This window comes from Piliocolobus tephrosceles, chromosome 12 (assembly GCF_002776525.5).
Source record: "Piliocolobus tephrosceles isolate RC106 chromosome 12, ASM277652v3, whole genome shotgun sequence".
Taxonomy (NCBI): domain Eukaryota; kingdom Metazoa; phylum Chordata; class Mammalia; order Primates; family Cercopithecidae; genus Piliocolobus; species Piliocolobus tephrosceles.
The window spans coordinates 115181265-115202119 of record NC_045445.1 but is presented as its reverse complement, the minus strand read 5'-3'; the positions used below and the strand labels follow the sequence as shown (position 1 = coordinate 115202119).

At 38.2% G+C, this 20855-nt stretch overlaps 1 protein-coding gene and 1 non-coding gene across 2 annotated transcripts in view; both read right to left on the bottom strand.

Moving 5' to 3' along the window:
• Positions 1–20855, bottom strand: part of DMD (dystrophin) — a 2292995-nt gene that overhangs the window by 1776355 nt on the left and 495785 nt on the right. The window contains 2 exon segments of the mRNA XM_026451980.1: positions 6023–6100; positions 10967–11059. Of these exon segments, the coding sequence (XP_026307765.1) occupies positions 6023–6100; positions 10967–11059 (171 nt within the window).
• LOC111536604 lies at positions 9144–9242 on the bottom strand. The gene has a single exon (XR_002729784.1). It is a non-coding gene; the product is annotated as a small nucleolar RNA U13 (small nucleolar RNA).

The window sequence follows — 20855 nt, the reverse complement described above, 5'->3', positions numbered from 1 at the left end:
CCTCGAGGATCTAGAACTAGAAATACCATTTAACCCAGCAATCCTGCTACTGGATATATACCCAAAGGATTATAAATCATTCTACTATAAAGACACATGTACACATCTGTTCACTACTGCACTATTCACAATAGCAAAGACTTGGAACTATTACTGATTTTTAAAATAACCTGATTTATGACCAATTTCAAGCAACTTTGATTTTTAGTCATTGTCATCTCATTTAGACCTGAGTCCAAATGCCAGCAATGGCTCACCATGCTTTCTTCTTCCCATCCCCACCTCACTACCTCTCTGCTATCCTTCTCCGCTGTTTCCCTTCATCTCTACACTCAGTCTACTCCACCTGCTGAGTCCTCATTCCAAATGCTTTTTCACCTCAAGGTCTTTATTCCTCTGCCTAACCCTTCTTCCTATAATTCCACAGCTCACTTTTCTCCAGGTCTCTGCTCATATAGGAACTGAACCAAAAGGTCTCCTCAGACCTTAGTCTTTTTATTCACTTAACCGTCACTAAGTATACATGCTCCATGTTGCCTACCATGTGGCTATTATCTGTGACAGAAAGGATTGCCTTTGCTGTGATACCAATCAATCATCTCATACCTGTGAATTTGAAATGTTTGTGTCTACTAATGTGATTATTTATATCCTGCACAGGTTCACTGATATAGAACACACCCAAGCTCATCTTTAGAAAAAAATCCTGCTTGAGCATTTTGATTTATTCTTCCTAATAAGACTAAAGTTGTACTTTTTTTTTTTTGAGATGGAGTCTCTCTGTGGCCAGACTGGAGTACAGTGGCAGGATCTCGGCTCACTGCAAACTCTGCCTCCCGGGTTCAAGTGATTCTGTCTCAGCCTCCCAGTAGCTGGGACTACAGTTGCCTGCCACCATGCCCAGCTAATTTTTATGTTTTTAGTAGAGACGGGGTTTCACCATGTTGGCCAGGATGGTCTCAATTTCTTGACCTCATGATCCACACATCTCGGCCTCCGAAAGTGCTGTGATTACAGGCATGAGCCACCGCACCTGACCTGCATTTGCTTTTGAACATCCATGTGTTGTTAACGTTCAGCCACAGGCTAAGGTAAAGATTCCTTTGTTCCAAGTTTGGTTTCTGCATGAGAACGTCTTGAGGTTTTGTCCTCTAACGCAGAGGCCAGCATCTTATGCAGTTCCCCATTAAAGCCCTAGCTCAGATGAAAGCATTATTAACATCTGCTTTTGAACTCCTCTCCTCCTCAAATTTAAGCCATTATTTTGGGGCTTTTTCCCTTCTAAAACATTAGGAGGTTCTCTATTTTCTATAAGAAATGTGGCCTTCCCAGAGGAGATTCATGACATTAATCATACTCTAATTTTATATTCACTTATATTCCTTTAGTAATTTCATTAGAAAACATGGGGTCTATGATCAGATTGATATATACGGCCCTTGTTTGGAGTTTTGGAGGTTGTAAGGTCAGGTTTACTTTCCTCTAAGTTCCTCTTTGAAATTGAAGTGTAATATGCATATAGAAAATTATATGTAAGTGTACAACTTGATGAATTTTCTTAAACACATGTGTAACAGCTCTCAGGTCAAAACACGGAACAGTGAACACCTCAGAAGATTCTCTTACGCATTTTACTGACTTGCTCCTTTTCAAAAGTTAATCACTCTCTTCCATTTTAAACACATGGAAACATTTTGCCCGTTTTTGAAATTTAATTGAAAGAAATAGTAGGTATACTTTGTCTCATTTATTTCACTCAAATATCTTTCAACAACTACATCTTATGTACTGTGTGTAGCTATCGTTTGGTCATTTTCATTTCTTTGTAATATCCCATCATGAGAATATATCAGTCACTTCCAGTTTGGGCTATCACAAATAAAACTGCTATGAACAGTCTCATAGATACCTGTTTTTGGCAAACTGGGAAATGCATTTCTGTAACTTATATGTCTACAATAGAACTGCTAAGGTGGTAAGAAATGTGCATTTTCACATTTAGTAGATTATGCCCAACCCTTTAGTTGTCTGAATTATGTATTTCCACAAGTTAGTTGTGAGACTTCCAATTGATCCATGTCATTAACATGTGGCATTAGTAGTCTATTTCAGTCATTTTGGTAATTTTGTATCAGTATCTCATTGCAGTTTTATTTAAATTTCCCCAGTTACTGCTGAGGTTAAACATTTCTTAAATATGATTCTTGAATTTGTGAACACCTTTCGTGTTCCTGTTCAATTTTAGTTGCTCATTCTATAAAACCTAAAATTAAAAAAAATAAGAAAAATAGAAGACTGGGATACTCCATATTGTGAATGTGTCAATTATTCTCTATAGATTTAACTCAAAGTTAATCCTAACTTTGAATGCACATGGAAATTGAAAAGATTACAGAACAAATTCAAAAATAGAAAGGGCCAATAACCAACACAATCTTGAACAAAGTGGGAAAACCTAGTTCACCAGACACTAGGCTGTATTATAAAACTACATTACTCCACATGACATGGTATTTGTGTGTGTAGAGAGAAATAGACCCACGTATGTATTGACAAACTTTTATGACATACTTACTACTGTGAAGCAATGAGGAAGCAGCATTATTTTTAATAAATAGTGCTGTGTCAATTAGATTCCAAATAAAATACAGTCTTAACCCATTCCTCATACCATATGCAATAATCAATTTCAGGTAAAAGATCCAAAATCAAATGGTAAAATAATGATTCTATAGATAATAACCTCATGTAGTATCGTGATAGTTTTGTGTAGGCCAGTATTTCCTCAACAGGACACAAAAATATGAAGTACAAGTTTTAAAGAATAACCTATACCCAAGTGAAGAACTTGTTATTAAAATTTACCACTGAAATTAGCAAACTATCACAAGAAGAGAAAACCAAACACCGCATGTTCTCACTCATAGGTGGGAACTGAACAATGAGCTCACTTGGACTCGGGAAGGGGAACATCACACAGTGGGGCCTATCATGGGGAGGGGGGAGGGGGGAGGGATTGCACTGGGGAGTTATACCTGATATAAATGATGAATTGATGGGTGATGACGAGTTGATGGGTGCAGCACACCAACATGGCACATGTATACATATGTAACAAACCTGCACGTTATGCACATGTAGCCTAGAACTTAAAGTATAATAAAAAAAATAAAAAATAAAAAATAAATTAAAAAAATTAAAAAAAAAATTTACCACTGAAGTGAGTAAAAAGGTAATCCACAGAGAAGGAAAATACATTTGCAACTCAAAACAAAGGGTTCATATCCAGAATATAGCAATAACTCAATTTTGATGAAGTCCAAGTTCACGTTTCTCTTTTTGAAACATGCTTTGGATTCAGGTATCATAACTATTTGCCTATCCCAAAGTCATATAAATTTCCTTCTATGGTTATCTGTTTTATTGCCAGGATTTTTCTGGTTCCCTTGGAGTAGGCAGATAGCCAGCAATCAGCAGGCAAGGGAGTCCCCTAAGTCCTGGAGATGCTGTTTCACTGCTGACAGTCAGCAAAACAGACAATGACTATACTGGCCACGCTGATTATGTCTCATTTTGTGGCTGGGCTTCTCTAGCCCCAAAAGGGACTTATCTGGCCCTCGCCAGAGATAACCAAGCTAGGGATTTTCCCCACTGACAAGCATGCACACACTCCTCCAAAAACTTGCTGTATTCTTTTGCTCATTGTAATAGTGTTTAAACACACACACACACACCCGGGTGATTTTAGATGCCAATGGAATATGGTATGTGTACTAGCATGTACAATCAGAACATGTGTGTCCCAAAAACCTCCCAAAACATACTTGCAAGTAACACCCCCAATATACCCTTTCATGATTTATCACGTAAGAGTCTCAAAGTCCCCCAGCACTAGCTGCTGCTGGCTCCTTGTTCTTTGTGTTCACATGTATTCAGTGTTTAGCTCCCACTTATTGAGAATATGTGATATTTGGTTTTCTGTTTGTGTTCATTTACTTAGGATAATGACCTCCAGCTTCATCCATGTTGCTGCAAAGGACATGATCTAATTCTTTTCTGTGGCTGCATCGTATTATATTCCATGCTGTATATGTACCGCCTTTTTTTCTTTTTTTTTATTTTATTTTATTTTTTTTTTTTTGGAGACGGAGTCTTGCTCTGCCTCCCAGGCTAGAGTGCAGTGGCATGATCTCCACTCACTGCAGCCTCCGGGTTCAAGCAATTCTCCTACGTCAGCCTCCCAAGTAGCTGGGATTACAGACATGCACCAGCATACTCAACTAATTTTTGTATATTTAGTAGAGACAGGGTTTCACCATGGCGGCCAGGCTGGTCTTGAACTCCTGGACCTCTGGTGATCCGCCGGCGGCCTCGGCCTCCCACAGTGCTGGGATTAAAGGCGTGAGCCACCACTCCCAGCCTGTACCGCATTTTCTTTATCCAGGGTTGACTTTTATACGCGACCCAAAAGCTTGTTTCTTTAAATGACATTTTCTTGGTGGGGACAGTCCAACTACATGAAATAAATTAAATCTAATAATTCTATGTTCTACTCTTTTCTTCGGTGTTACATTTTGAAATGGAATACGATATTTTGATATTTCAAGGACATTTTGTGTAACTTTAATATTTTTAACAATTTTCATAACAGATGACACCGATATTTCCCAAGGGTCTATCAGACTAATAACAAGAAAATCAGTTCATAGATTATTCTGGCTGCAAAGTGAAAAATCTACAGCTAATTTCTTCATAAAGACAAACATCTCTGTAAAATAACTTTCATAGGTTAAAGGTGACAATGACCCTGAATTCATAAAAATCCGCCAATTAATTGCTGCAGTTGGTTTCCATATCTTGTGTAATGTCATCTCCCTGCCAGATAAGTTGAGCAATATTTGAGGGAGTATACTGTCATTATTCTATACCTGCTTATGGTTATTTTAAGAGTAAGTGGTCAACGTACTCAATGTACTTGAGTTTATCTTTGAAAGAGAAGGGTAATGTAATCAGGGATCTACTAAGTGCCTGGTGAATGTATTGGTCGATTAGACAGATTTTAGGATGTTAATAAGAAACGGGGACTGCCTCCAATGCCATGACACAGGCGAAGAACCACCAAGTGGTTCAGAGGAGATTAGAACTCTGACCTGTCTACTTGGTTTAACTGTGATTACTTCTTCTAATACAACACACATATTTTAATCCAGTTAAATCTAAATCAAAAATAGAACACAAATCTGTCATTCTTAGCCCAAGTAAAAAATAGTGATGTTTCTGTATAATTTATATGCTTGGAGACAACATTTAGTAAGTGTTGGCTTGATTTAAACAAATGTCATTATCAAGTTTGACCACACTTAGTGTATCAATATTTGATATAGTAAAATCCATGTGTTGCACCGAGCACTGCTATAAGAAACTGAGTTCACTGGGCATGGTGGCTCACGCCTGTAATCCCAACACTTTGGGAGGCTGAGGCAGGTGGATCACCTGAGGTCAGGAGTTCGAGACCAGCCTTGGCCAACATGGTGAAACTGTCTCTACTAAAAATACAAAAAATTAGCTGGCCATGGTGGCATGTGCCTGTAATCCCAGCTATTCAGGAGGCCGAGACAGGAGAATAGCTTAAACCCAGAAGGCGGAGATTGCAGTGAGCCGAGATCGCGCCACTGCACTCCAGCCTGGGGAGACTCCATACCAAAAAAAAAAAAAAGAAACCGAGTTCACTGCAGGACTTTGTCCAAACACAGCTGCATGAAGTAAAATCTGAAAACAGGGAGCAGCCTATCAGGCCTGGTCTATGCCTTTCCCTTCCCTCTGTGGCAGCATGCATTTGCTTCCTCAATTATATTAGCCACAATCAGACATACACGAATTACAACATGTGCTCTCAAATAAGAACCGGTCTGATTTACAAGAGAATTCGAGATACTTCCTCTGCATGTGGGGCCAAAGCCCTCACTCAAACATGAGACATGCTGTCTCACAGCATCCAGACCTTGTCCAGGGCAGTACTTACATTATTGTTCTGCAAAACCCGCAGTGCCTTGTTGACATTGTTCAGGGCATGAACTCTTGTGGATCCTTTTTCTTTTGGCTGCGAACAAGACAAAACAGTATTCACTCACCAGCAGAGAGACCGACAATCTACTAGAAATGAAACCATTTATGAATTTCACTAGTAAGTTTGAATATTGTAAATGAACACAGCCTGTGAGGCATTAATATAATGAATCTAAATACTTTGGGCTAATCGCCCTTGGCGTGATAGATTTTTAGCATAAACCAACCACTCTAAGAATGACAACACTTTCTTTACAAAGGCTATTTTGGTATGATTGTTCCTTCATTCTGCAGCTCAGTTGGGGATTACTGCATGACCACCAATGAGAGAAACATCAGCATGCATAAAAACATCTTCTAGTAAGATAGAAATACAAGTTAATTCCCAAAGTTTTTAGGAAAATTTAAAGAAGATTTGAGTCTAGCAAAATTATATAATGCCAAATAGGGCTAAATAAACCTTTCTGCAAAGATTACCTTAACTGTCCTTGTCATTGAAGCTCTAAACCTCAATCATCTTTGGTTCCCTAATTTTATTCTCAAGCCCAAGAGTTGTATCTTATCCTGTAATTTTTAAACCAACATCTGCATAGTTCATTGCAATATACAAATTAACTCGTTAAGTAGTAGAGTTTTAGAAATTCTACCATTTTGATACCTGTTGTACTTACTTTTTATTTTCATTTCTTTCACCTTACTACCAAGCCCTTAATTAGCTATTGCCCAGAAAAATATAACCTCATTCCCTTCTCTTCTCACTCACCATTTGTTCCATCCTTCCTGCCTATCGTCAACAATGACGTTCCTGAAGTAAGCCCACTGCCAATGCAAACCACTTGCAAAGTTCTCATCTAAACATTTGGGTGATTATAGTTAACAGTTAAGGGCAAGAGCTACAAAGCTGACTGTCTGGGTTCAATTTTCAGCTCTGCCATTTTTGTGCTGCGTGACCTATGTAAAAAATTTAATCTCCCCGTACACCAGTTTTCTCATCTGTTAAAAATGGACTTAATAAAAATATTAGCAAGAGGCATACACAAATTACAACATGTGCTCTCAATAAGAACTGCTCTGATTTACAAGAGAATTTGAGATACTTCTCTGCATTTGGGGCCAAAGCCCTCACTCAAACATGAAGCATGCTGTCTCACAGCATCCAAACCTTGTCCAGGGCACTAGTTATTGCTCATATTGCTCAAACCATTGTACATATGGTTTCTGGGAGGATTCAGTGTGTTAATATGCATAAAGCACTTAGATTGGTGCTTGTCACACATATTTGGTACAACATAAATATTATTGATTTTGTAGTATGTGCCAAGTACTTTGAATGCACTACCTATAATCTCCGCCTTGCAAGGCAGTTAGTTTCATCCCCATTGTACAGAAGTGAACCTTAGGTTAAAAGATCCAATATATAGATTACCATATAACTAACCATTGATGGAGCCAGGACCCAAACTTTTGTCTGTGTCTGTAGAGCCCAAGTCTTGCAAATTTCCTTCTTCTCTACCTACCCTGTATATGTACCAAACAAATAATCCGTATTTCTATTTCTTGTATTTAACTCCTATACTTTCCAACAATACTCCTGGGTCTTTCTCAAGTAGTTCCTTACCCTACAACTCCTTATTATTTGCACTGCCTGCTGAACAACCCAAATTAAGCTAAAGCCATGTTCCTTCTCCAAGGTGACTTGCCTGATATCCTTTATAACACAGTATTGATATCTCATTCCTTTGATTTCACAAAGCATTAAGGCTAACCTTATGAACCAGAATCTCCATTTTTACCTCTTAGATTTTCCCCCAAGAATGTTAGAATGATATTGGTTTATATTCTGATATTTTTCCCACTTTCCACCAAAAAGAGGAAGAAAAATAAGGCCGTGGAAAGACTTTAGATTAAAAAAAAAAAAAAAAGGCAACAGCCGGACATGGTTGTTCACATCTGTAATCCCAGCATTTTGGGAGACTGAGGCAGGTGGGTCACTTGAGGTCAGGAGTTCGAGACCAGCCTGGCCGACATGGTGAAACCCCATCTCTACTAAAAATACAAAACTTAGCCAGGCATGGTAGAACATATGCCTGTAGTGGCCGAGGCAGGAGAATTGCTTGAACCCAGGAGGCAGACGTTGCAGTGAGCCAAAATCATGTCACTGACTCCAGCCTGGGCAACAGAGTAAGATTCCATCCAAAAAAAAAAAAAAAGTGTTAAAGAAAAGCAGCAAATAACCAATCTTCTTGTGTATATACAGATAGCACACAAGTTAAATGGTAATTATAGGACTTAAAGTTTTGAAAATAAGTACTCAGATCCATCCTCTGCCCAATAGACAAAAGCCATATATTTCCTTTTAATCAGTTACATAATTATAGTCATAAGATTTAGCAACATTTTCCTTTGTATATCATTCTCAAACATTAAATGTACACATGTGCGTATGTATTAGAACCAAAGACAGTCTCTTAAAAAGCTGCAGTTTCTGATCCTGAAGTGGGAACTTAAAATCTGCCCCTGTTAGTCTCTCCTTGGGAAGTATTTCTTATTTTATGATTGTAAGGCAAGTACCTTCCTTTTAACCCTGGGGATGCTCTGAGCCAATAATCCAAATGCAGATGCTTCTGAGTAGAATACTAAAATTTCTGTTCAATAGTACACATGACTCCCATCAGGAGAAGAAGATGTATCCCTACAGAAACTTAGAATTCAAGACAAGGTATAGAGAATTGGAGTCATGGGATTGGAAGCATTCGTTAGAGAGGTGATTCTGCTTTAGGCAAGATCCTCAAGACCACAGCTGACAGATCTGCGATTAGGACAAACAATGGTGTACGAATTCTGCTAGTAACAGTATCTGAAATTATGTAATCTATACTGGCATGTGTAAATGTTTGGTGATTTTTCCCTACCACTAGCTTACCTTATACTGGCCAATCTCATGGATGTTTTGTTTGATACTTTTTTCTTTAGTGCTATTACTAATTAGGTTCATTTTGTATTAGCATCTATGTATGTATTTGCATAAATGAAAATCATGTGGATTTTTAAATTTTGCCAAAATTATTTTTTCTTCATATCCGATGGGTAGTGTGCCAACATCCTAAGTTTAGAGGAAGGTGTATCTCCAATCTGAGTATAAACACCCAAATCATGCTTATGAATTACAAAAGGATCTGAAATTATCTTAAACATTATGTCTGTATGAAATGTGTTAACTCTGACAAAATTTCTTTGAGTGATACACGGGTTGACTCAGTCAGGAAAATGACCAGGGAGGATTGCAGCACAGGAGAAGTGATTACGCAGATATACCTGGAAGTGAAGAGACAACAGACTCATACAGAGGGCCAGGACAGGCTGAGTAAGCCATAATCTTTGAAAGATTGTTCATGAACATTTGGAAGACACTGGGACTTCTGTATTCGGTAACTGAAAGTAGGACTGACTCCAGAATTCAGGAGAAACGATATACACAGAGACACACTGATTTCTATAAATATATTACATATCCATATATATGTAAATTGTTCACATAGAAGATGAATTACATACAAATGTATCTCTAACTAGTGAAATTAAGACTAAGTTTACACGATGACCTCAAATTTGCTCAAAGCAAACAGTTCAGCTGTAAGGCAATAAATCTGATTTTTCCCCTTGACTGAAGTTATTATTTCAATATGTCATCAAGTTGTTCTTATATTAGTACAAGTTCAGACTTCTTGAAAATTTATCAGTTTTAATATTCATCTCACACACTTGAAAATAACAAATGAAAGCATAAGGGATGTGTCTTCTCTATAGGACTTCAGGATTTAATTGAGGAGGGATGTCAGGCATACACTAACAAACAAGACAAAAATGGGCTTTCTGTGGAATTTGAGAGGGAAAAAAAAATCAGCAAAGGTAATTTGGGAAAAGCTTTACTGAGGAGAAATCAAGGTTTCTGGGAGACTGTTTGGGTAGACAGAAGTACAGAAAGCAATAGAGGCAAGTAAAACAATATAGGCAAAAACCCAGAGATACCTGACAGTATATACTGAGAAAAAAGTGGCTTAGCTTAAGAGTTAGAGGAAGCAGGTTAGGGGAGATAGCATTTTTGCTAATTGACTTTGAACGACAGCTTCAGTTTGTATAATATAACAAAATCTGTGTGTGTCTGTGCATGTGCTGGGGAGTTGTAATGAAGGGCAAAGATCAGAGATGAAGGCAACAATTTAGCAGAATTTGATAGGTAGAACAGTTATTTATGACTGTAGACTGGGGACTTAAACTCTACTTTTTAGAATAGCAATCTAAGAAGATTATTTCAGTCAGGGGATTTCAATTTGAGTTCTTCTCCCCCCCACCCCCCCACCACCGTGTAAGATCTTGATCAGCATGAATTAATTGATCTGTAACTGTGTATATCAATCATGCATCTTCACAGGAATTCTCTGACGTTAGACAAGATAACAGTTCAGGAGGAAGTGATATTCTCATCACATATGCTGTCACGTATTACACTATAATGCCTGAACTTTATTATGCTATCCCCACATTTATAAATACAGGTTCATTGTAAAATAACTTCAAAATACACAAAAGTACAAAGATAATTTTTCAAGTCATTATGTATAAAAGCCTTAAGATATTTGGTAAGATAGATACCAAGTAGTAAAATTGAGTAGTATCTATTAATATAAATTGTATTACTGAAATTTTTACCTTATTTTTCTGCAGGTGGTAGACTATACCAAATGAAAATCCTACGAGGTTGCTTTGCTAAAGGAATAGGTATTGCTAGTTCAATCAGCACTTAGTTAATTTTACTAGATCTCATATAACGATGTTTTCAGTTTCTGGTCTGAAATTCTACTAAGTTTAAAGTTAACTTTCTTAAAAATAAGTCACATACCAGTTTTTGCCCTGTCAGGCCTTCGAGGAGGTCTAGGAGGCGTCTCCCATCCTGCAGGTCACTGAAGAGGTTCTCTATATGCTGCTTCCCAAACTGAAATAAAAAAAACATATACTCAATGTAACAAAGCACATTTCCAATGATATTTTCACGATTCTGCCTTTTGAAAACTAAAGCTATATTTAACGGTAACTAGTGTGTATAATTATCTACCAAAGATGATGGATGAAAAAAGGAAAGTTCAAATGACAAAAAAAATTTAAAAATTTGATCATAGATCAAGTTTATTTATTTTGAATAGCAAGATAGGAGATTTATAGCCTAAGTGATCTAATTAATTCACTTAAATGAATATAGATTCTGTGAAGGAGAGAAAAAATAGGAATGATCAGACAGTAAGGGAAAAGTAAATATGCAAAGCAGCAAAGACCACACAATCTACCTGGGTGGGTACATAAAGTTTAACCGTTCTTGGAATATACAGTCAGAGGATTCGACATCCTCATCACTCAGAACATGCTTGCTGTGCATACACTTTTGGCATGCTGATTCTGAATGACCTATGCTCATACTGGATAACTCAAATTTTAGGAATATCAGATTTAATTAGGTTTGAAACAAGCCTGTGAGAGCTTTTCATCGATTTTACTAAGTTCTTTGGCTCAGGAATTATACTGAGGAATAATAGTCAATAAATAATGTTTAACAGTTTTGAAGTAAATACTCACGAGAGACACTGTTAAGTGAGTGGATTTCACAACCGTTGTGGCATTTCTGAGATTAGCAGTAACATACTCATCTTGCATGAGACACTTAGAGGTTAAGTATGTGGCTGTTTGTCATGAAACTAAAATGGGGTAAAGCCAAAATTGTGTCTCAGATCTGTCTAATTCTGGGTTCTTGTTCTTTCAAATCTTATGTTGCCTTCCTTGTCCTTTTATAACCTACTATTTATCTTTCAAACATTTGTCTTTATCATATTTCACCAAATCGTTTTCTGGTTAAAACCCTACAATCCCCTCATGAGAGAATTCCCAGCTTTTTCATCACCTAAGTTATCTAGAAATTCCTTATTTAATCAGTCACAAACATATTGAGCATGAATAAACCTATGCTAGGTACTGAATCATATGCTAGTACATCAGACATAGGCCCAGACCCTATAGAACTTAGAGTCCAGCAGAGAAAATATTCCTAAAAGGTACTATTACATAGAAGCATTAAAAAGGACTAAAGAACATGAACAGTGGGAACACTCAAGCCTTGGGATCAAGAAATACTTTCCAAAAAATGTCAGGTGATGGGTCTAACATTAGCCTTTGGGTGACTGTGCTCTTTTCATGTACTTCTTGGATCACACATTAACTTTGAATTTCACACAAGTCAAGAAAATCCCTGGTTTCCAGGCAAAAGACATCCCTGAAACTTCCATGATTAAAGACATAGGATTATAGACTATTCCTACAACCAGGTAGCCATTTCAATGACAAGACCTGTCAATGCCTGGGTACTTCACACAGACAACAATGATCCCTGCAGTCAACCAGTCCCCGTGTGCCCAGCTTTGTGAATCCAGCCACATATATACTTACACAAAAATTAACTGAGTTATTCTTTTGAAATTCTACTCAAATAGATCCATTTTAAAATTCCATGGGAAAAAGCACACAAAACCCTAACATGTTAGAATTTTTAAAAAGTAGCTTTACTAGGAGGGAGGAAGAACAAGACGGTCCAACAGAACCTTCCAGCAATCATCTTTCCCGCTACCGCTGCTACAGAAACACCAAATTGAACAGATATCCACACAAGCAAGCACCTACATAAGAACTAAAAAATCAAGTGAGCAATCACAGTACTTGATTTTAATATCTTATCAAGGAAAGAGGCACTGAAGATGGTAGGAAAGACAGTTACAAATTCCCACCACCACCACTCCCCCATCCCTTGGCAGAGGCCATGTCACATGTAGACCATCTGTGTGCTTGCAGGAGGGAGGACGCAGGATTGTGGGACATAGCACTGGAACCCAGTGCTGCCCTGTCACAGTGGGAAGCGACACAGGGCAGAGTTCATTAAGTGCCCGTGGAGGAAACATTTCAGACCAGCCCTATCCAGGGAGCTTATCACCCATCTCAGCAGTTAGAACCTGAGTTCCAGCTAGTCTCACCACTCTGAGCTCAAGCACTGTGGGATCCTAAATAAACTTCAAAGGGAGTCTCGGCTACAAAAACTGCAATTCCTGGGCAAGTCTTGGTGCTGCGCCAGACTCAAAGTCAGGGGACTTGGTGGGCACACAACCTAGTAAGACACCAGTGCTGATACCACCCCATCCTCTAACCCCTGGCAGTGCAGCTGACAACTTTGCGACTGCTTCCTTCCACTTGAGAGGATAGGGACAGTAAAGAGGACATTGTCTTGTAACTTGGACACAAGCTCAAACACAGTAGAATGAGGCATCAGGCAGAGTCCTAAGGCCCCCCATTCCAGGCCTGGGCTCGTGAGTGATATTCTTAAATACACCCTGGGCCAGAAGGGAACTTGCTACCTTCAAGGGAAGAATCCAGTCCTGATAGAATTCATCACCTGCTGACTAAAGGGTCCTTGGGTCTGGAATAAACAGCAGCAGCAGTAGCCAGGCAGTATTCACCAAGTCTTGGGTAAGACTCAGAGCCAAGCTATCTTTGGGTGTGGCCCAGTACATTCCCAAGTGTGGTTGCCGTGGGGATATACTCCTTGCGCTTTTGGAAAGGAGAGGCAATAGAGTGGACTTTGTCTTGCAGCTTGGGTACTAGCTCAACCACAATCAGGTAGATCATCCAGCAAGCTCCTGGGGTCTCCGATTGCAGGCCTTGGCTCCTGGATGGCATATCTGGACTCACCTGGGGCCTGAGGAAGAGACCCAGGCCTGGCAGCATTTACTACTAGTTAACTAAAAAGCTCTTGGACCTTGAGTGATTCCTCTGCTTATGAAAAGGGACAGGAAGAATGGGACAAATTTTGTATTGTGGCTTGGGTGCCAGCTCTGCCACAGTAGAATAGAGCACCAAATAGATTCATAAAGATACAACTTCAGGACTTGGCTCCTAGATGGCATTCCTGGACCCGCCCTGGGCCTCAAGGGCACTCACTGCTCTGAAGGGAAGGACACAAGCCTTGCTGGATTTGCCACCTGTTGTCTAAAAAGTTCTTGGACACTGACTAAACATCATTAGGCAGTGGTTGCCTTGGGTGAGACCCAGTGCTATGCTGACTTCAGGTTTGACACAGCACAGAAGCAATGGTGGTGGTAACAGGAGTGCTTATGTAATCCCTTCCCCCAGCTCCAAGCAGCTCAGCATGGAGACAGACTCCTGTGGAGGTGTGGAAGCTGGGGGAGAGTAAGGGAAGAGAACAAGAGTAATCTAGAAAATTCTCTTGAATCTTATCCAAAACCACCAAGGTGGGACCTCTATTAGTCTACAAGAATTAAAACATTACTTGGCTTGGGGTGCCCCCTAATGACAAAAGACTTAGATTCAACACTCAATTCTCTTTCGATATTTGGAAAGCCTTCCCAAGAAGGATGGGTTCAAACGAGCAGATCGTTAATACTGTAGTAAATACACAACTCTTTATACACAGACTTGCCCATACACAGACAAACATCCACAAGTATCAAGACCATCCAGGAAAACATGATCTCACCAAGAGAACTAAAAAAAAGGCACCAGTGACCAATTCTGGAGTGACAGATACATGACCTTCACAGACACAATTCAAAATAGCTGTTTTGAGGAAGCTCAACAAAATCCAAGGTAACACAAGAAATTCAGAATCCTATCAGATAAATTTAATGAAGAGATTTAAATAATTTTTTGAAAATCAAGCAGAAATTCTGGCACTGAAAAAAATCGACATTGAAGAATGCATCAGAGTCTGAACAGCGGAATTAATCCAGCAGAAGCAAGGTTTAGTGAGCTTGAAGACAGGCTAATTGAAAGTACAGGAGGAGACAAAGAAAAAACATCAAGAAAGCAAGCATAACCACAAAGTCTAGAAAGTAGCTTATAAAGTACAAATCTAAGTGTTATAGGCCTTAGATAGGAGGGAGAGAGATCAAGGTAGAAAGTTCATTCAAAGAGATAATAGAACTTACCAAAGATAAGACAAGGTATCAATATTCAAATACAAGAGGTTATAGAACACTCAAAGACGACTACATCAAGACATTTAATAATCAAACTCTCAAAAGTAAAGGATAAAGATAGGATCCTAAAAGCAGCAAGAGAAAAGACACATTCCAAAAAGCTTCAAAACTAGTAACAGACTTCTCAGCAGAAAACTTACAGGCCAAGAGAGTCCCATGCCTTATTTAAAGTGCTGAAGGAAAATACCCTTTATCCTAGGATAGTACATGCAGTGAAAATATCCTTCCAACAAGAAAGATAAAAGACCTTCCAACACAGAAGCTGTAGGATATCATCAACACCAGACCTGTTCTACAAGAAATGCTAGAGAATTTATCAACTAGAAAGAAGAGGACCTTAACTAGCCAGAAAAACCATCTGAAGGCACAAAACTAAGTACAGACAAACACAAAACTATTATAATACTGTAATTGTGGTGTATGAACTACTCACATCTTGAAGACTTAAAAAAAAAAAAAAAAAAAGGAGACTTAGTTCCTAAGCAAAAATAACCATAATAACTTTAAGACATAAACAGTATAATCAGATATAAACAGAAACAACAAAAAGATTAAAAGAGATGAAGTCTAGAGTTTTTAATTAGTTTTCTCTTTGCTTTCTTGTTTATGCAACCAAGGTTGTCTGTTTGAAATAACAGGTTATAGTGTTTGTAAACCTCATGGTAGCCTCAAATAAGAAGATATACTTCGATTCACAAAATGTAAAAAGCAAGAAATAAAAACATACCACCAGAGAAAACGCTTCTTCACTTAAAAGGAAGACAGGATGGAAGGGAAAACCACAAAACAACCAGAAAATAACAAAATGGTAGGAGGAGTAAGTTCTTATCAATAAAACAATGTAAATGAAATAAACTCTCTATCAAAAGACAGGGACAGAATGGTTTAAAAACAACAACAACAACAAAAAACACACACCAAGACTCAATCTGTTGCCTACAAGAAATCTGCTTCACCTACAAAGCCACAGACTTAAAATTAAGGGATATAAAAAGATACTTCATGTCAACAGCAGTAGCTATTAGACAAAACACATTTCAAGACAAACTATAAAAAGACAAAGATCAACATATAATAAAGGAATCAATTCAGCAATAAGATAATAATTGTAAATTATATGTACCCAACACTGGAGCACCTAGATATATAAAGCAACATTATTAGACCTAAAGAGAGCTGGAAACCACAATACCCCACTTTCAGCCTTGGACATAATCAGGTAAAAAAAAAATAGTCAACTAGGAAGCATTGAACTTAATCTGTACTACAGACCAAATGTACCTAATAAATATTTACAGAAAAATTCAACCAACAGCTGCAGAGTGTACATTCTTCTCATCACCACATGAAGGATTCTCAAGGATGGGTCATATGTTAGACCACAAAACAAGTCTTAAATTCAAAAAACTGAAATATAAAGCATTTTATATCTGACCACAGTTGAATGAATTGAGAAATCAGTAATGAGGAATTCTGGAAACTATACAAAACACAAGGGAATTCATCTATATTCTCTTGAATGATCAGTAGGTCAGTTAAGACATTAATAAACAAGTTATAAAATTTCTTGAAACTAAAATGGAAATACAACATACCAAAACTTACGGGATACAGATAAATCAGTACTAATAAAGTTTGTAGCAATAAGCGCCTATATCAAAAAAAGAGAAACAATACATCTTTAAGAACTAGAAAAGCAAACCAAACTCAAAATTAGATTGAATCAAGAAATCCAAAACCTGAACAGACCAATAAAAAGTAATGAGATCTAAGATGTAAAAAGTCTCCCAGCGAAGAAAAGCCCGAGACCTGATGGCTTCACTGCTGAATTTTACCATTTAAACACGTAATATTCAAACTATGGTGAAAAAGAGGAGGAGGAAGTACTTCTAAACGCATTCTATGAGGCCAGTATTAGCCTGACACGAAAACCAGACAAAGACATCCAGAAAACAAAACTACAGGCTATTATCTCTGACAGATACTGATACAAAAATCCTCAATAAAATACTAGCAAACCAAATTCAACAAAACAGTAAAAAGGTCATTCATTATAACCAAGTGGTATTTATCCCAGGGATGCCAGGATGGTTCATCATATGCAAAAAATCAATGTGAAAGATCGTATCAACAGAACCAAGGACAAAAACATTATAGTTTCAATAGATGCTGAAAAAGCATTTGATGAAAGTTCAACATCCCTTCATGATAAAAACCCTCAAAACTGGGTATAGAAGCAGCGTACCTGAACACAGTACAAGCCACATATGAGAAACCCACAGCTAATTTCATACTGAATGGGGAAAACCTACAAGACTTTTCTCTAAGATCTGTAACAAGGATGCCCACTTTTCACCACTGTTTAACATATTACTGGAAGTCCTAGCTAGATCAAAGAAAGAAAGGGCATCCAGATTGAAAACAAAGAATCAAATGATCCTTGTTTACAAAAGTAGGAATCCCATTACCTGACTTCAAATTATACTACAGAGCTACACCAACCAAAAATGCATGCTCATGGCATAAAAACAGACACACAGACCAATGGAACAGAAAAGAGCCCAGAAACAACTCCACAGACCTAAAGTAAACTCACTTTTAACAAAGGTGCCATGAGCATACACTGAAGAAAAGACAATCCCTTCAATAAATGGTGCTGAGAAAACTGGATATGCAGAAGAATGCAATTATACCGTTATCTCTTGCCATATACAAAAATATCAAATCTAAGTGGAACAAAGACTTAAATCGAAGGCCTCAAACTACTACAAGAAATCATTGGGAGAAAATCTCCAAGACACTGGTCTAGGCAAATATTTCTTGAGCAGTACCCCACAAGCACAAACAATCAAAGCAAACATGCACAAATGGGACAGCAAGTTTAAAAGCTTCTGCACAGCAAGGAATATAATCAACAAAGTGAAGACACAACACAGAGTGAGAGAGAATACTGGCCAACTACCCACCTGACAAGGAATAACCAAAATCTATAAGGGGCTCAGACAACTCCATTGAAAAAATATATAATAATCTGATTGAAAGATGAGCAAAATATTTAAATAGAGATTTCTCAAAAGATGACACACAAATGGCAAAGAGGAATATGAAAAGGTTATCACTATCATTGATTAGATAAATGTCAATCAAAACTATAGAGATATCATCTCAACCCTGTTAAAATGGCTTATATCCAACAGACAGGCAACATCAATGCTGGTAAGGTTGTGTGGAAAAGGAAACCTTAGTACATCGTTGGTGGGGAGGTAAAGTAGTAAAACCACTGAAAAACTGAGGTTCCTCAAAAAACTAAAACCAGAACTACCATATAATCCAGCAATCCTACTGTTGGATATATACCCCAAAGAAAGGAAATCAGTATGTCAAAGAGATATCTGCACCCACGTTTATTGCAGCACTATTCACAATAGCCAAGATTTGGAAGCAACCCACATATCCATTAACAAATGAATGGATAAAGAAAATGTGGTACATATACGTAGTGGGGTACTACTCAGTCATAAAATAAATGAGATGTCATTTGCAACAACACGGATGGAACTGGAATACATTATATTAAGTGAAATAAGCCAGGCACAAAAAAGAACTTTGCATGTGCTCACTCACATGCAGTAACTAAAAATTAAAACAATTGAACTCATGGAGATGGAGAGTAGAATGATGTTTACCAGAGTCTAGGATGGGTAGTTGGGGGCAGGAGAGGTGGGAATTGTTTAATGGGTACAAAAATCTAGTTAGAATGAGTAAGATCTATTATTAGGTAATACAACAGGGTGATTTACAGTCAACCATTTACTGTATGTTTAAGAAATAGAAGTGGGCGGGGCACGGTGGCTCACGCCTGTAATCCCAGCACTTTGGGAGGCCGAGGCGGGTGGATCACGAGCTCAGGAGATCAAGACCAGCCTGGCTAACACGGTGAAACCCCATCTCTACTAAAAATACAAACAACTAGCCAGGCGTGGCGGCAGGCGCCTGTAGTCCCAGCTACTCGGGAGGCTGAGGCGGGAGAATGGCGTGAACCCGGGAGGCGGAGCTTGCAGTGAGCTGAGATCCGGCCACTGCACTCCAGCCTGGGGGACAGAGCCAGACTCCGTCTCAAAAAAAAAAAAAAAAAAAAGAAAGAAATGCAAGTGGAATGTTTGTGGCACAAAGAAAGGATACATTTTTGAGGTGATAGATACTTCATTTACCCTGATGATTACACTTTGCACGCCTGTATCAATATATCTATTTGCCCACTAAATATACCATGTATCCACAGAAGATTTAATCTAAAAAAGCAACTTTACTACAAATATACACGTCAAACTTAAAACAGTGCCATTTTAATGAAACTTTAAGGAAAGCTCTCTAGTAATAAAATAAAATTACACTTTCTAATGGTGCTGCCAAGAACTTCGTATCTAACCTGGAATAATCTGGCATTTTGGGTGTAATAATTTTTTTTTCGTATTGAATGCAGGTATACAATGCCATTAAAATGTTTTTTCCTCCTTTGGCCAGGAGCAAAATTTTACAGATTTATCTGAGCAAAGTATGACTTTTAAACTTATCAAAAAATAATCTTACGCACTGCAATGTGTCCACTGTTGAAGAAAATATAGTTAACTGACAGATACTTGTTTTTATGGGGGGAAAAAAAATCCAGGTAGAAAGATGAAGTCTGTCAGACCAAGAAGTATGTGCGTGATAAAATACTGTTTATTCAAAAAAAGGAGGAGAGACTGGGAAAGGTGAGGGAAGTCTTGGAGTACAGAATAAAACATGAACCCCAAAGGCCATAAGGATCATATAGTATCCAAGACACAAGGACTGTGTTTGGGTTTGCAGACAAAAAAAGGCTAGGCAAAGGTCAAAAGGGCAGACAGAATCTTGCTTTGTTGGTCAAACTTAAATACACAGACCAAGGTCTTTAAGTCTTCTTTTAAAACTGGAGTTAACCAAAATGGAGAGGGAATAAGGGATTGCAGGTAGGCAGGAGCTCCCATGTGCTCCTAGCTGGGGCACCTAGAGAGAGAAAGCAGTGAGATAAGGAAACAGTTCCTGCTATATTATTTTCAAAACTCAGAGTCAATGATATATTAAAGTATGACCATTGAAATCCAATTTCTATTAGTCATATATTCACCATATTCTCTAACGGAGTGTTTCTTAGAATGTTCTACCAGAGCATCCTTCCAGGAAATGAAATTGATAGAATTTACCCTGGAGTCTGGCAGTATAAATTACACAGTGCCTGTAGGTTAAAAATTTCTTTGAAAGCATATACTTTATGCTAAAAATTCCTAGAGATTTTGCCTTCTCTTCATATATGCTTGTTTTAATGTAAAACTATTATTTTTGAGATGGAGTCTCACTCTGTTGCCAGGCTGGAGTGCAGTGGCGCGATCTTGGCTCACTGCAACCTCCACCTCCTGGGTTCAAGTGATTCTCCTGTCTCAGCTTCCCAAGTAGCTGGGACTACAGGCATGTGCTACCACGCCCAGCTCAGTTTTGTATTTTTAGTAGAGAGGGGTTTCACTATGTTGGCCAGACTGGTCTGCGTCTCTTGACCTTGTGATCTGCCTGCCTCAGCCTCCCAAATTGCTGGGATTACAGGCATGAGCCATCACACCTGGACTTATGTAAAAGCAATTTTAAGCACTTTTGAGTAAAAATCCCCCTACTCCTGTCTAAAGT